The sequence below is a fragment of the Engystomops pustulosus genome, chromosome 6 (genome assembly GCF_040894005.1).
Source record: "Engystomops pustulosus chromosome 6, aEngPut4.maternal, whole genome shotgun sequence".
NCBI lineage: Eukaryota > Metazoa > Chordata > Amphibia > Anura > Leptodactylidae > Engystomops > Engystomops pustulosus.
Genome location: NC_092416.1, coordinates 42,241,603 through 42,259,665, shown reverse-complemented (window position 1 = coordinate 42,259,665; position 18,063 = coordinate 42,241,603). Strand labels below are relative to the sequence as shown.

General features: G+C 43.9%; 1 protein-coding gene across 1 annotated transcript in view; it reads left to right on the top strand.

Annotated features, from left to right (window-relative positions):
* The window catches only part of ANKK1 (ankyrin repeat and kinase domain containing 1), a 66,460-nt gene extending 49,156 nt beyond the window's left edge, over positions 1-17,304 (top strand). The window contains exons 6-8 of the mRNA XM_072155860.1: positions 259-392; positions 11,067-11,106; positions 11,478-17,304. Of these exons, the coding sequence (XP_072011961.1) occupies positions 259-392; positions 11,067-11,106; positions 11,478-12,754 (1,451 nt within the window). The 3' untranslated portion in view covers positions 12,755-17,304. The remainder of the gene's footprint in view (positions 1-258; positions 393-11,066; positions 11,107-11,477) is intronic.
* Positions 17,305-18,063: the final 759 nt, after the last annotated feature.

Below are 18,063 nucleotides of genomic sequence, written 5' to 3'. Positions count from 1 at the left end.
TAGGAATTGTGTAGGGTGTGCCACCAGGATACATTTTATCTGGTGGGCCCAAGGAACTCCAGTCCTACACTATTGGGGTATACACCAACAGTGTGATGTTATGGTTAGCGCTCCTGATTATAGTTTGTCTGATTCCATGGTCTGGGGTGTCCCATGTAACAGTAATCTGGTTGTGTCATGTAGGTGGCCTCTGTAACAGTTGGCTTATGTATGCTATGTTGCCTGTTACAAATGTTTTACAGATCTTTTTTTCTCCAGATATCATTGTTGAATCGCACATGTTACTCTGCTTGGTGCAAAGTCCTCTCCCAGTACATGACTCCACAGGGTCTCGTGGTGAACATGATTCGGTTAAATCTCCTGCTTCAGTACTGCCAAATGGAAATGACGATGTAAGTGATTTAAAGCTTTAGACTCATTAGGTTATTTAACACTAACCTTATATACTTGTGTATAAGCTGAATATATCAGCAGAATAAATGTGCCGAAAAACTCAACTAGGCTCATACATGAGTGTATAAAAAATGCCTGATGACGTCATAGTGCGTGCAGGTGGGTAGTGCGCATGGATGTTCCCTGCCCGCTGTTACACACAAAGAGAAGGAAGAAAAGTTGTGAGGAGCGTCAGGGAGCACCAGAAGGGGAGTATGTTTTTATATGCTGAGGGTCGACAGGGCATTTCATAAGCGGGTGGGGAGGTCTGAGTACTGGGGGCATTTCATCAGCAAAGGGAGATGGCTGCATGGGGCATTTCATCAGTGGGGGGTTGGCTGCATGGGCCATTTCATAAAAAGGGGGGGCCGGCTACATGGGGTATCTCATCAGTAGTGGGGCTGGCTGCATGGAGAATTTTCATCAGTGGGGGGGGGGGCTGTCTACATGTGGCATTTCATACGTAGGGGTGGCTGGCTGCATGGGGCATTTCATCAGTAGGGGGGGGCTGTGATGAATGCATTTTCCATTGTAGGCTTATACTCGAGTCAGTAAGTTTCCCAGTTATTTGTGGTAAAATTAGGGATCTTGGCTTATACAAAAGTTGACTTCTACTTAAGTATTAGAGATGAGCGAACATGCTCGTCCGAGCTTGATGCTCGGTCGAGCATTAGGGTACTCGAAACTGCTCGTTACTCGGACGAATACTTCGCCCGCTCGAGAAAATGGCAGCTCCCGCCGTTTTGCTTTTTGGCGGCCAGAAACAGAGCCAATCACAAGCCAGGAGACTCTGCACTCCACCCAGCATGACGTGGTACCCTTACACGTCGATAGCAGTGGTTGGCTGGCCAGATCAGGTGACCCTGGGATAGACTAGCCGCTGGCCGCGCTGCTCGGATCATTCTGTCTCTGGATGCCGCTAGGGAGAGAGCTGCTGCTGGTCAGGGAAAGCGTTAGGGTGTTCTATTAGCTTACTGTTAGGCAGGAGTGATTCTCAAAGAACCCAACAGCCCTTCTTAGGGCTACAATAACGTTCTACTTTTTTTATTTTAATTTGCATCTATTACCATTTTGTGAGGAATTAGCAGGGGGACTTGCTACCGTTGTGTTTAGCTCTTAGTGGCACACATATCCATAGCAAAGACCAAAGTGGGAAAATTCAGTAGGGGTTGGATTTCTATTAGGCAATAACTCAGTGTCATCTCATCTGGCATAGTAGTGTGCTTCCTTTGATACTTGGCTAGAAAATAGCCATAGGAGAATACAAACAGCTTCTTGAAGCCTACAGTAGCGTTCTATATATTTGATTTCTGGTTGATCTGCTGGTGGCTGTAGTTTCTGCAGTGCATGTACTTGCCAATTCTGAGCAATTTGTAGTGAGACTTGCGACCGCTGTGTTCTGCGCTTAGTGGCGCACATATCCATAGCAAAGGCCGAAGTGGCAAAATTCAGTAGGGGTTGGATTTCTATTAGGCAATAACTCAGTGTCATCTCATCTGGCATAGTAGTGTGCTTCCTTTGATACTTGGCTAGAAAATAGCCATAGGAGAATACAAACAGCTTCTTGAAGCCTACAGTAGCGTTCTATATATTTGATTTCTGGTTGATCTGCTGGTGGCTGTAGTTTCTGCAGTGCATGTACTTGCCAATTCTGAGCAATTTGTAGTGAGACTTGCGACCGCTGTGTTCTGCGCTTAGTGGCGCACATATCCATAGCAAAGGCCGAAGTGGCAAAATTCAGTAGGGGTTGGATTTCTATTAGGCAATAACTCAGTGTCATCTCATCTGGCATAGTAGTGTGCTTCCTTTGATACTTGGCTAGAAAATAGCCATAGGAGAATACAAACAGCTTCTTGAAGCCTACAGTAGCGTTCTATATATTTGATTTCTGGTTGATCTGCTGGTGGCTGTAGTTTCTGCAGTGCATGTACTTGCCAATTCTGAGCAATTTGTAGTGAGACTTGCGACCGCTGTGTTCTGCGCTTAGTGGCGCACATATCCATAGCAAAGGCCGAAGTGGCAAAATTCAGTAGGGGTTGGATTTCTATTAGGCAATAACTCAGTGTCATCTCATCTGGCATAGTAGTGTGCTTCCTTTGATACTTGGCTAGAAAATAGCCATAGGAGAATACAAACAGCTTCTTGAAGCCTACAGTAGCGTTCTATATATTTGATTTCTGGTTGATCTGCTGGTGGCTGTAGTTTCTGCAGTGCATGTACTTGCCAATTCTGAGCAATTTGTAGTGAGACTTGCGACCGCTGTGTTCTGCGCTTAGTGGCGCACATATCCATAGCAAAGGCCGAAGTGGCAAAATTCAGTAGGGGTTGGATTTCTATTAGGCAATAACTCAGTGTCATCTCATCTGGCATAGTAGTGTGCTTCCTTTGATACTTGGCTAGAAAATAGCCATAGGAGAATACAAACAGCTTCTTGAAGCCTACAGTAGCGTTCTATATATTTGATTTCTGGTTGATCTGCTGGTGGCTGTAGTTTCTGCAGTGCATGTACTTGCCAATTCTAAGCAATTTGTAGTGAGACTTGCGACCGCTGTGTTCTGTGCTTAGTGGCGCACATATCCATAGCAAAGGCCGAAGTGGCAAAATTCAGTAGGGGTTGGATTTCTATTAGGCACTAACTCAGTGTCATCTCATCTGGCATAGTAGTGTGCTTCCTTTGATACTTGGCTAGAAAATAGCCATAGCAATAGGATAGGATTGTTTGGTTTTAAAAACTCAAAAAAAAACAAAAAACACAAAAAAAAAAAAAAAACACAAAAAAACACAAAAAAAAACAAAAAGAAGTAAAAAAAAAAAAAAAGTTATAACTCTCATTTTAAAAATGTTTAACCCGAGGGCTAGGGGTAGAGGACGAGGGCGGGGACGTGGGCGTCCAACTACTGCAGGGGTCAGAGGCCGTGGTCCTGGGCGGGGTGAGACACCACCTGCTGATGAGGGAGCAGGGGAACGCCGCAGAGCTACACTCCCTAGGTTCATGTCTGAAGTTACTGGGACTCGTGGTAGAGCACTGTTGAGGCCAGAACAGTGCGAACAGGTGATGTCGTGGATTGCTGACAATGCTTCGAGCAATTTGTCCACCACCAGTCAGTCTTCCACGCAGTCCACCCATGTCACCGAAATCCCCACTCCTCCAGCTCCTGCACCTCAGCCTCCTCCCCCCCAGTCTGCCCCCTCCCAGGAAAATTTGCCATTTGAACCGGCATACTCTGAGGAACTGTTTTCTGGACCCTTCCCACAGTCACAAACCACTTGTCCGGTTGCTGCTGAGCAATTTTCCGATGCCCAGGTTTTCCACCAGTCACAGTCTGTGGGTGATGATGACCTTCTTGACGTAGTGGAAGTGTGTAAAGAGGTGTCCGACGATGAGGAGACACGGTTGTCAGACAGTGGGGAAGTTGTTGTCAGGGCAGGAAGTCCGAGGGGGGAGCAGACTGAGGGATCGGAGGATGATGAGGTGACAGACCCAAGCTGGGTTGAGAGGCCGGGTGAACACAGTGCTTCTGAGACGGAGGAGAGTCCTCGACCTGAACAGGTTGGAAGAGGCAGTGGTGGGGCCAGACGGAGAGGCAGGGCCAGAGCTGGTGCATCAGCGCCACTGTCAACTAGTGAAGCTCCCGTGGTGAGGGCTCTTGCGGCGAGGGCTAGATCTTCAGAAGTGTGGAGGTTCTTTAAGGAAACACCGGATGACCGACGGACTGTGGTGTGCAACATTTGCCAAACCAGGCTCAGCAGGGGTTCCACCACTACTAGCTTAACTACCACCAGTATGCGCAGGCATATGAATGCTAAGCACCCCACTCAGTGGCAACAAGCCCGTTCACCTCCGGCCGTGCACACCACTGCTCCTTCCCCTGTGTCAGCTGCTAGTCAGCCCCCTGCCCAGGACCCTGGCACAAAAACCCCATCGTCGCCTCCACGATCCTCCACAGCATCCACCAGCGTTCAGCTCTCCATACCCCAGACGCTGGAGCGGAAACGCAAATATAGTGCAACCCACCCGCACGCCCAAGCCCTTAATGTGCACATCTCCAGATTGCTTAGCCTGGAGATGCTGCCCTATAGGCTAGTAGAGACCGAGGCCTTTCGCAACCTCATGGCGGCGGCCGCCCCTCGGTATTCGGTCCCCAGCCGCCACTACTTTTCCCGATGTGCCGTCCCAGCCCTGCACCAGCACGTGTCAGACAACATCATCCGTGCCCTGACCAACGCCGTTTCTGACAAGGTCCACCTGACCACGGACACGTGGACGAGTGCTGCCGGGCAGGGCCACTATATATCGCTGACGGCACATTGGGTTAACTTGGTGGAGGCTGGGACCGAGTCTGACCCTGGGGCTGCTCATATACTGCCGACGCCGAGGATTGCGGGGCCTACCTCGGTCCAGGTGTTTCAGGCCTACTATGCCTCCTCCTCCTCCCACCCCTCCTCCACCTCCTCCTCCGAACTACCATCCGTGGGCACGGCGCCATCAGTCGGTAGCTCTAGGCACAGCAGCAGTGCCGTCGCTAAGCGACAGCAGGCGGTGCTCAAACTGCTGAGCCTAGGCGACAAAAGGCACACCGCCCAAGAGCTATTACAGGGCATCACGGCGCAGACTGATCTGTGGCTGGCACCGCTGAACCTCAAGCCGGGAATGGTTGTGTGTGACAACGGCCGTAACCTGGTGGCGGCTCTGCAACTCGGCAGACTGACACATGTGCCATGCCTGGCCCATGTGTTAAATCTGATAGTGCAGCGTTTCCTCAAGACATACCCCAATCTGTCTGATTTGCTCACGAAGGTGCGCCGCATCTGTGCGCATTTCAGGAAGTCCAGCCCAGATGCTGCCACTCTCAGGGCAGCGCAGCGCCGCCTCCAACTGCCCGCTCACCGACTGTTGTGCGACGTGCCCACGAGGTGGAATTCAACACTGACCATGTTATCCAGAGTTTACCAGCAGCGCAGAGCGATTGTAGACTGCCAGATGTCAACTTCCACCAGAACTGGTAGTCAGGTCAGTCAGCTTCCTCAAGTCTACAATGAGGAGTGGACGTGGATGTCTGATATCTGTCAGGTGCTGAGTAACTTTGAGGAGTCAACACAGATGGTCAGTGGCGATGCCGCCATCATCAGCCTCACCATCCCGCTGCTTGGCCTGTTGAAAAACTCTCTGGTCAGCATGAAGTCGGAAGCTTTGCGCTCGTCACAAGAGACGGGGGAAGAATATTCCCTTGTTGATAGCCAAAGCACCCTCAGGTCTGTTTCTCAGCGCATATCGGAGGAGGTGGAGGTGGAGGAGGATGAGGAGGAAGAGGAGGAGAATGTTGGCGAGACACAAGAGGGGACCATTGTTGAGTCCTTCACTGTTCAGCGTGTATGGGCAGAAGAAGAGGAGTTGGAGGAGTTGGAGGAGGAGGAAATGGACAGTCAGGCCAGTGAGGGGAGTGAATTCTTACGCGTTGGTACTCTGGCGCATATGGCAGATTTCATGCTAGGCTGCCTATCCCGTGACCCTCGCGTTCAAAGAATTTATTCCAGCACCGATTACTGGGTGTTCACTCTCCTGGACCCACGGTACAAGCAAAATCTTCCCACTCTCATCCCTGCAGAGGAAAGGAGTGTGAGAATGCATGAATACCAGCAGGCCCTGGTGCACAAGCTGAAACAGTATTTCCCTTCTGACAGCGCTAGCGGCAGAGTGCGTAGTTCTGCGGGACAAGTAGCGAGGGAGAGTAGGCGAGCAGGCAGCTTGTCCAGCACTGGCAAGGGTACGCTTTACAAGGCTTTTGCCAGCTTTATGTCACCCCAGCAAGACACTGTCACCTGTCCCCAGTCTCGGCAGAGTAGGGCTGATCTTTACAGAAAGATGGTGAGGGAGTACGTAGCTGACCATACCATCGTCCTAAATGATCACACAGCTCCCTACAACTACTGGGTTTCAAAGCTGGACATGTGGCACGAACTGGCGCTGTACGCCTTGGAGGTTCTTGCCTGCCCTGCCGCTAGCGTCTTGTCCGAGCGGGTTTTCAGTGCAGCTGGTGGCATCATCACCGATAAGCGTACACGCCTGTCGACTGACAGCGCTGACAGGCTGACGCTTATTAAAATGAATAAAGGCTGGATTTCTCAGAATTTCCAATCTCCACCAGGTGAAGGAAGCTCAACCTGAATAATTGATCCACTCCTCCTCCTCCTCCTCATTTTCCTCCTTCTCCTCCTCTTTGTACAGTAAAGCAGAGGAAAATGGCTATTTTTTGACAGGGCCCACTGGCTCTTGCTATAGTACTTCATGCATTTAATTTTTCTGGAGGGCCACCTACCCGGTCCTCTGTTTGAAACAATTTTTGTGAGTGCCACATACAGGCACTCAATCTATTCCATTTTTCTGGAGGGCCACCTACCCGGTCCTCTGTTTTAAAAAATTTTTGGGACTGCCACATACAGGCACTCAATCTATTCCATTTTACTGGAGGGCCACCTACCTGCTCCTCTGGTTTGAAACATTTTTGGGACTGCCACATACAGGCACTCAATCTATTCCATTTTACTGCAGGGCCACCTACCTGCTCCTCTGGTTTGAACAATTTTTGGGACTGCCACATACAGGCACTCAATCTATTCCATTTTACTGGAGGGCCACCTACCTGCTCCTCTGGTTTGAAACATTTTTGGGACTGCCACATACAGGCACTCAATCTATTCCATTTTACTGCAGGGCCACCTACCTGCTCCTCTGGTTTGAACAATTTTTGGGACTGCCACATACAGGCACTCAATCTATTCCATTTTACTGGAGGGCCACCTACCTGCTCCTCTGGTTTGAAACATTTTTGGGACTGCCACATACAGGCACTCAATCTATTCCATTTTACTGCAGGGCCACCTACCTGCTCCTCTGGTTTGAAGAATTTTTGGGACTGCCACATACAGGCACTCAATCTATTCCATTTTACTGGAGGGCCACCTACCTGCTCCTCTGGTTTGAAGAATTTTTGGGACTGCCACATACAGGCACTCAATCTATTCCATTTTACTGGAGGGCCACCTACCTGCTCCTCTGGTTTGAAACATTTTTGGGACTGCCACATACAGGCACTCAATCTATTCCATTTTACTGGAGGGCCACCTACCTGCTCCTCTGGTTTGAAAAATGTTTGGGACTGCCACATACAGGCACTATCCAAATTAAATTGTCTCCATAGCAGCCTCCACACGTTGTCTCCATTGCTACCTCCAAAAGTCGTCCATATAGCTGCCTCCATACATCGTCCCTTTATCAAACGAGGTGTGTCAGGCAGAAATTTGGGTTGTTTTCATGGATTCCACATCAAAGTTGTTAACTTTGTCGCCACCCTGCTGTGTTATCCACAAAATATACTGGCAAACTTTTACCATTTAGGGATATTATTTCAGCGCTTCTTGCGCATCTGTTTACATTCCCCTCACCCGGCATATCCTAAACTTATAAGAACGCTACTACACTTGATCTTATACAAAAGGTTCTTAGAAGTGCTGTTTGGGGAGTAGCCTAGAGACAGGGGCTTGGATTGGCGAAAGCTCGCCTGGCAGCGGAGCGCCAGCTCCATGCGCATCATGCGCTTCTTGCGCATCTGTTTACATTCCCCTCACCCGCCATATCCCAAACTTATAAGAACGCTACTACACTTAACTTGGTGCAGGCTGGGACCGAGTCTGACCCTGGGGCTGCTCATATACTGGCGACGCAGAGAATTGCGGGGCCTACCTCGGTCCAGGTCTCAAAGGCCTACTATACCTCCTCCCACCCCTCCTCCACCTCCTCCTCCTCCGAATTACCATCCGTGGGCATGGCGCCATCAGTCGGTAGCTCTAGGCACAGCAGCAGTGCCGTCGCTAAGCGACAGCAGGCGGTGCTGAAACTGCTGAGCCTAGGCGATAAAAGGCACACCGCCCAAGAGCTATTACAGGGCATTCCACATCAAAGTTGTTAACTTTGTCGCCACCCTGCTGTGTAATCCACAAAATATACTGGCAAACTTTTACCATTTAGGGATATTATTTCAGCGCTTCTTGCGCATCTGTTTACATTCCCCTCACCCGGCATATCCTAAACTTATAAGAACGCTACTACACTTGATCTTATACAAAAGGTTCTTAGAAGTGCTGTTTGGGGAGTAGCCTAGAAACAGGGGCTTGGATTGGCGAAAGCTCGCCTGGCTGCAGAGCGCCAGCTCCATCACAAGATCCAACTAACATAGTTGCAGCACCTTTAATCTACTACTAGTTCACTGCCTCCATAATAATAATAATCTTTATTTATATAGCGTCATCATATTCTGCAGCGCTTTACAAATCATAGGAAACAAATACAAATGTAATGTAACAGAGCACAACATTTGTATGGAACAACAGGAGTGAGGTCCCTGCTCGCCAGAGCTTACGGTTTATGAAGATGATGGGGTAACACGAGGTAAAAGAATATTTAATGGTCAAGCCATTCTTCTTAGGGAATAGAAAAAAATATAATAAATGGAATTGCTGTCGCTTGAAACACTCAGCCGTCATCTTATATACCAGGTCCAGGGTGAATGGGACTGCAGAGAAGTCTGGTGCCTGTTGGTTGCTGGATAACAGATGGGAGGACGACACAGGACGGGTTAGTAGAAGAGTTAAAACTTCATGCAGTTAATGAGTGTTATAGGCTTGCCTAAAGAAATGGGTTTTAAGAGCACGTTTGAAACTTTGGAGGTTAGGTATTAGTCTGATAGTCCGGGGCAGAGCATTCCATAGAATTGGTGCAGCTCTAGAGAAGTCTTGGAGACGCGAGTGGGAGGTCCGCACTAGGGTAGAGGTTAATCTAAGATCACTGGCGGATCTAAGAGCACGGGTTGGGCGATAGACTGAGATAAGAGAGGAGAGGTAGGGGGGTGCAGCATTATACAGAGCTTTATGGATGAGGGTTATTATTATTTTAAACTATTCGAAAGGAGACTGGCAGCAAGTGCAGCGACTGGCATGAACTGTAAGCATACATGGTCCCCTTATCAAACGAGCTGTGTCAGGCAGAATTTGGGGTTGTTTTCATGGCTTCCATGTTAACTTTGTCGCCACCCTGCTGTGTAATCCACAAAATATACTGGCAAACTTTTATCATGTAGCGATATTATTTGAGCGCTTCTTGCTCACCTCCTTTGGTTCCTCTCTGCCACCCATTGGTTTGAAGCCTGAGTCCATTTAGGGTATGTCGCCATGACACTCTCTAGCCTGCTGCCGCTGCCTCTGCATGCCGTCCCCTATAGTGTCAGGGTCAATTATTGGATGTTTTAGATGCTATCTAGCTTCATTCTGTCACTCTGTCATGGCCATGCTGTTGCCCATAATTTTGGCATAATGGTGCGATTAGGCAGCCTCAGAGGCATCCATGCATGCTGCCCCTGCTGTTTCCTGTCCATTTCCGTGGTGTTTCCATCCTTTTCTGAGGTTCCCAGGTGTTTGGCCAAGCTTCCCTGTGCAGAGCCTTGGTCCCCTTGAAAAATGCTCGAGTCTCCCATTGACTTCAATGGGGTTCGTTATTCGAGACGAGCACTCGAGCATCGGGAAAAGTTCGTCTCGAATAACGAGTACCCGAGCATTTTAGTGTTCGCTCATCTCTATTAAGTATATATGATAAGTTATTCCATAAGATGAACTCACTACAAAGAAGGTTAGCTTGCCAAAGTCCAAAGTTTTCTACTGTAAGTAATATTTTTTATGTGTTCACTTGAGGGAGCAGTAATATAGCACATATATATATAGCAATGAAGCATTCTAAACCACAGAAACACATGGGTCTGTGAGCATTTGGTGCCTGCGCTCATCAAGAAACATCATGACCACCAGTGCCTTAACACAGCTCACAAAACACTAAGGGTGGAGTTATCAAGCCATGGTACATCTACACATCTCTCAGGATATACCAGATATACTCAGGATATCACCAGATATACTAGGAGGTTTCGCTTTGGCCTCTGTTGCGCCACCGTGTGGACTATTCTTTGTAACCCAGCACGGCCCAGTATAAATTGCTCCATATCCACTTGGCCTTGATAAACAATCCTTGAGAAATCACACCTCCCCCCCCCCCCCCCTACTAATTGGTCTTCTCACTAAGCATCCTGTGCACTAATCCTGTCTGTCTTGACACCAAATATCAAGTTTCAGGCATTTCTGCAGTTACACTGACTTTGTATACAAGATAATGGCTGGTGACAATTAGCAGCATATTTATTTTTTTAAATTCTCTTCCCATATAAAGATTGGCTGGACCATTATACATGCTCATATAACACTTGTGTCACCCATTCATCCTCATAGACTGTCATCTCCTCTCAATTTTCCAACTCTATTGTCTTATTTTATTTGTATATATCCCCCATGATTTGTGAAGTGCTGCAGAATATGATGGTGCTAAATAAATAAAGATGATTATTATAATGATAAGTGTGTTGTGATGCTCCATATCAGCTGACTTATTTCGAATCAACTCAAGTATATAATACATACCGATTTTCACATACATATAGGTTAGTCAATGGAAATTTCTATAGCATTCATTTAAGAATCACAAGTTGCTGTGAAAAACATTATTAACTTGAATATTATATTTGTCATCAATACAGAATAGCCCCCCAATTTCCAGTTCGAGTTCTTCAAGCAGTGGTAAGTTTCATTCTAACATGTTTGTGGCTCCTTGACCATAATGAAAATTAGGCATCTCATTTTTAGTACTGGTATGTATTTATGTGTTAGAGAGGCAAAGGGCGCCCCCTATTTACCCAGCTCAGGCATTACTACAATCTTTGTACCCGAAAACTCATTAAACTGGAAAATCTCTTTAAAATTGGATTCTCAAGATCTAACTGTTTTGTGTTTTCTTTCGTTTCCCAAAGATTCCCTTTTTTCTACCTTTCCTAATAAATGAGAATTTTATAATAATTTAGACTTTACTGTAATACCAGTGAAGTTTCAATGCTTCCCAATTGTTGATCTTATACACAATTATAACTTATTCACTTTTTCTTCCATTTAAGGAATAAATAGCTTGCTCATGAAAATTGGAGATATTTCTTGGGTGGATGAAAATAATTTCACTCTGCTTCACTATGCGGTTGCTGAAGGAAACTTTGAGAGGGTGCTCCATTTTCTCAGCCTGAAAGCTAACGTTGACAGCCGTACCTTGAGTGGATCCACACCGCTCATCATGGCAGTGCAGAGAAAGCTACTAGACATATGTGCATGCTTAATAGAGAATGGAGCTGATGTCAACATAACCGATGAAGACAGATGGTCACCATTGCATTTTTCATCCCAGGTTGGAGATGATCGTATAGCTCGGTTATTATTAGATCATGGAGCACGTGTTGATGCATTGGAAAGGGATGAATGGACACCATTGCATTTGGCCTCCCAAAATGGTTTTGAGAATGTTGCCCGTGTACTTTTCACACGTCAAGCCAATCCAAATGCTCAAGACATTGATGGAAAAACACCTTTACATGTGGCTTCCTGTTATGGTCACTATAATATTGTGAAACTTCTAATCGGCCAAGGAGCTGATCCAGACAGTATGCAAAAAAACCATAGGACTCCCCTTCACATTGCTGCGGATAGAGGTTGCTTTCGAGTGGTGCAGCACTTGATCCAAAAAGGAGCCTGTGTGAATTCTGCAGATCACAGCCTCTATACCCCTTTGCACATGGCAGTTGTGAAAAACAAGAATTTGATTTGTAAACACCTCATCAAGCATGGTGCAGATGTAAATGTGAAGAACGGCCAGGGCTGGACGCCATTGCACCTTGCAATATTTAAAGGTCATACTGAGATTATACATTTACTCAAAGACAGCAATGCCCAAGTGGACGTTGTTGGAGATATGACATGGACTCCTCTCCATTTGGCTGTTCGTTACAGTGAAGACTCTATTGTTTCTCTTTTACTAGATATAGGGGCTGACCCAAATGTTGCTGAAATGTCTGGTTGGACACCACTTCATTTCGCTGTTCAAAGGGGCTCTTTCTGTAGTGTTATAAAGCTAATTGAAAACAAAGCTAATGTAGATGCTGAAAACATTTTTGGCTGGACACCATTGCATGTCGCTGTTCTAAATGCTAATGTAACCATTGTAAAGACTTTACTCCGGGCTAATGCTAAACAGAATATAGAGGATAGCAGTGGCTGTACCCCATTACAATTAGCAATAAGGAACCACAAACATAATATTATTTCTCTCCTAGAAGGAGGAGGAGACACCTCTTCCAACAGCTCAGCTGAAGAGGATCTCGGACCTTACCTTCAGTTCCAAGAATAGACTGATATCTGGACTGATGTTACCTTAATCATTTTCTTTTGTTTTATTTTTAAATACGGTAATACAAATGAATCCTGTCTAATTTTGGGCAGAGGTAGGGAAAATGAAAATTGTACTTACCATTTTAGTGGTGCTCTTTGGTACTCTGGCATTACTGGTTGGGCCCAAAGTGTTGGGGTTCATAGGATAGTAACAAAGAACAAGAGACATCTGGTCGTGGTCTAATCGAATGGTGCACTCGGACGTATGAGGAAAATAGAATTTCACTGACTATCAGGTTTTAATGTCACAACAGTTTTGGGGGAAACTATCCCTTTCTCAGGTGTTAAAAGACTGATGAGAATGAAAGAGGGTATTTTACTACTGGGCACCCGGGGGTCAAGTACCATCTGTCATTGGCACTTTTTACCTACCCATGCCTTGGCCCTGGGTGGTTTTCTATGATTTCTGAAAAAAACCCTTTAAGCTTAAGACCTGAGTCCCTGAAATCAGTTTATTGATCAGGCGCCTTGTACGATAACAGACCATCATCTCAAAATTTCAGTTAAAAACCAAGCACTTTGATGGGACCCAATAAATTCTGCTTAAAGTCCTTGAGGTCTCTTGGGCTTTGACGGGAATATTCATGATGAAACATTGGGATATCATTAATATGCAGAAGCTATAACAATAATTTGAATCTAACTCAGTATTACATTTATTGTATAAGGAAGGACCTTTCACCACAGAATCCTGATGAAGTAACTAATGGGGAAATGGTATTGCAAAACCAAGTGGATTATGTTTTCTGCTGCATTTTTTCGTTCTGTTATTCTGTTGCTCTGTTAGCTTCTTCTCTACTTCAGTCCAGTGTTGTACCATCCAACAGTCTTCGGTTGAATACAGTGAATAAAGTGGTGAATGACAATGCATGTGACCAGGGAAACCAATCAATGGCCTCTGTAGTGTTCATTAGATGGTATTGAGAGCAAACTGTGCATGTAATGTTACCAGTCGAGCCTCTAAAGACTAAAAGGAGTGATGACATTGGACAAGTAGAGGAGAAAGCTAAGGTTCTTCTGTTATGTTGTACTGTAAAAAAAATAAAGAAATCACAGAAAATCACTTTGGTTGAAAAATCTTGCAATTCCATAGAAAACTCTGGATGAACAAGCCCTAAATATGTATTTAAATGAATAAAAAAAGCTCTGAACCACAATGATCATGAATGCAAATTGTAAGGGAAGTCAATTGTAAATTACCATTTTAATCCTTATTTGTTATGTTATTACCTATATATTACTCAAACTATGTACAGTTGAAACCAGAAGTTTACATACACTATATAAAAAGACACATCCCGAAATCAGAATCTTTCCCCGTTTTGTGTTTCACATCACTGGGAGCAGACCAAGAGGTAGGAGGAGTTACTGAGAACTAAAGGATTATGGGACTTGTAGTTTCCAGTGGCAGCCATCTTAGTGATAACTCCACATACTTTAGAGAGGCAATAAATTTTGTAAATCATACAATCAAACTATTTAAGCTCCGTTTTGTGACTAATGATATTGAGAATTGTTGTATTCATTTATTTATATCATCATGGGTTTTTGTGCCAGATGTTCATATTCCCGGAATACCCCTTTAAGGCATTTTTATTACTTTTTTCAAAATCAAACGTTTACATACATTTCATCAGAACTGGTACCATTACCCTTAAACTGCAACTTGGGTCAAACTTTTTGGATTCCACAAGCTTCTCACAATAGTTGGTAGGAATTGGGCTCATTCTTCCTGACAGAACTGGTGTAACTGAACCATGTTTATAGCTGCCTTGTTGCACCGACCTTTAAAGCTTTGCCCATAAATTGTCAACAGGATTGAGATCAGGACTGTGATGGCGACTTCAGAACATTGACTTAATCCTTAAAGCATAACTGTTATTTTAGATACTTTTTAATATTGTGTCTGGCGAGATGAGGTGAACATTTTTATAATATGCATGATTAACATCTCCTGATTAATTTAATTAACATTTACCGCTGTGTAAAGAACAGAATAGATGAGAAAGAGACCCCTCTTCAATCCTGTAGACAGATTTGCCGTAGCAATATAGAAGTGGAATTATAACTATAATTAAGGGGCACTTATCAGTCTGTTTTTTTTACAAATTAAAAAGAATGTTCACATCAAAAATCATCTGAAATGATGGTTACACGGTTCTACTTTGCCACTTTGTAACCAGTTTGGCAATAGCTTCGGGTCATTGTCCATTTGAAAGATCTATTTGCACCAAAGATTTAAATCTTTGTCTTGAGATGTTGCCTCAGTATTGCCACAAAATGGGGCTAATTTACTAAGGGTCTGTCGGACGCATTTTCATCGGGTTTCCCGACGATTTCCATTGTGCGTTGAATTGCCCCGGGATTTTGGTGCACATGATCAGATTTTGGCACATCGGTGCCGGCTTGTACCCGACAGAAATCGGGGGTCGCGGCCGTCGGACAGCCCGACGGAATCAGACAAATCGCAGAATTTAAAAAAGGAATTGTGTCGCAAGATCAAGCACTTACCTGCACCAGGAAGAAGCAGGTGAACTCCGGCGGACCTCAGCACTGAAGCAACGGATGCAGGAACTCGGGCACACGAGCTTAGTGACTCACGGCAGACCCGAATCCTCGTCGGACAACTCACCAAAGGATCGCGACAGGAGCGGGTAAGTAAATCTGTCCCAATGTTCTTTCCGCAGGATGCATCTATTTTTTATTTTGTGAAGGGCACCAGTCTCTCTTGCTGCAAAACAACCTCACAACATGCTGCCACCCTGTAATTCTCAGTTGGGATGGTGTTCTCTGGCTTGCAAGTTTTTACCTTTTTCCTCCAATCATAACAATGTTCATTATGGCCAAACATTTCAATTTCAGCTTCATCAGGCCACAGGACACGTCTCTAGTTCTTTTTTCCTTTGTGCATTTTCCTTTGGCTTCTTTCTGGCAGAGTGACCTTTCAGCCAACGTTAATCCATTGCTCGTTTCACTGTGTATAATGATACACTCTTACCATTTTTTAACTTTTCGCCTTAGGTTTATATGCAGATTTTGGATACAAGCATGTTCATCTCTGAGACATATCTATTTCCTGAGATGTATGATGGCTGGATATTCTCATCTTGTTTGTACTTTTGCATAATTGTTTGTAAAGATGAACCAGACAACTTCAGGATTCTGGAAATGGCACCCAAGATTAGTGCAAGACCACAATTCCCTTCCTGATACCTTGGCTAATTTCTTAAGAATATCCCATGATGTTACACAAAGTAGCAGTGTATTTCAGGTGTTCCTTCAAATACTTTCAAATGTGTGTCTCTAATTAACTCAGATGTTGTCAATAAACCATAAGCTACCAAAGACATGACAACCTCCTATGGGCAGTCCCAAAATGTTTAAAAGCATAATAATCCTAGTGTATGTAAACGATTGAATTTTCAGAAAGTCATAAACTGGCTTAAATTTCTTTCTTTCTCATTTTCTAGTATTGGCAAATATAAATAATTTTCATAATCTTATTTTACCTAAACGGGAAAGGTGTATTCTGATTTTATGTTGTATTATGAGAAAAACGTCATATGTGTCTTTTTATACTGTGTATGTAAACTTCTGGTTCAACTGTATGTTTCTAACAGTAAACTATGTAATTGTATAGAGAATCTGGATATGTAATAATGTAAAGTGTGATACACCAGGGTATACAGTATAACTGCACCTATACATGCATGTTGCTGCATACTGAGGATTCTGTGTGGAAAAAACATACGTGTACAAGATTTCCATAAATGTAAATATGTAACCATAAGTTTCACACTGTACATATATATTATGTTATATAAGGAAAATAAAATATACATGTTAAATTATTGTCAAAGATATTCTAGGAATGTAACATGTATAGTTCATGTGAAAAAATGTAAATAAATCTCCAGTTTTACGTAATCCGTGCAAAGTGAAAGCTTAAAGGAGTTGTCCAATTTCAGCAAATAATTGATAATGTTTGTGTAAGTTATACAATGTGCAATACATTTGCAATACAATTCATGTAGCTGTATCCATTTATCACAATTTTCAAGATCTCTGCTTTCTACCTTGTATAGAAAGCTTCTGTGTTTACTTCCAGTGGATAGAAATCTGGTGCAGGTGCATGAGCCGCTAGTATTGATTGTGATATAACAAGCTGTGCACCTGCATGTCCATAACATGGCCATGGACAGATTTCTATCTACAGGAAGTAAAAAAAATATAAGCTTTCTATAGCAGGACAGCAAGCAGAGATCTAGAAAACCACTGGGATTTGATACTGAAAGTATATTGAAAAATGGTATAATTCTTAATTACTCAAATAATATAATTTTTTTGTTGAAAGTGGACAACCCCTTTAATAAAATGTTTTGAAATTTGTAGCATTTATAATTCCCGCATTTACAAGATATCTGCTTCCTGTACAAACAGTGATAGCATATATGGGTTTTAGAGAAGTTTAAATTTCCCTTTCACTGAGACTTTGCCAAGGACACTCCCTTAAAGGACTCTGGAAAAATATGCAAATAACTTTTACAAAATTTGATAAGGAAAACTACGCCTCTTTTACAAGGTAGCTAAAAGAGGTGTGGTTTTCTTTATCCCATCCTAGAAAACTTATTTGCACAAATTATTTGCATATATTCAACAATTTATACACCCACCAATAAAGCATCAACATCTATTTAAAAAACATGTAAGGATCTGAATATTCTCATTCACTGACAGCAGGCACTTCTTGAAAGAGAATTTATCATGAAGTATATATTAAGGATGCTGCAGTTTTCATTATGGAAGGTTGAAGTTGTTTTTACATGAATGCAGAAAACCTTTAAGAATCCAATAGTTTTGTGAAAAATCAATGTGAATGCATGTGAATGCATGTTGTAATGCTGCTGCTTGGGAACAGATGGTAAGATAGAAAAAGAAAGACTAACATGGACAGTTATCCCTAAGCTAGATCCATCTGACTGTCCCTACCTGTTTGCCTATTCTACCCAAAATGGTAGGTGAGGACTGATAGAAGTTTTCTTCCTGCAACAAAGTAAAAACATAGAGACAAAAACAGAACAAACAAACACCAGAGAATGGTTGTACAAATACGGGTAAAAACCGTATCAAATCAGAAAATGCATTACAGAATCAGGAGAAAAACAGATGGTCATAAAACTAGCAAGAGTCAAAAGATCAAATAATATAGCATCTATATATCTATCTATCTATCTATCTATCTATCTATCTACAGCCCAAAAAGTCAAC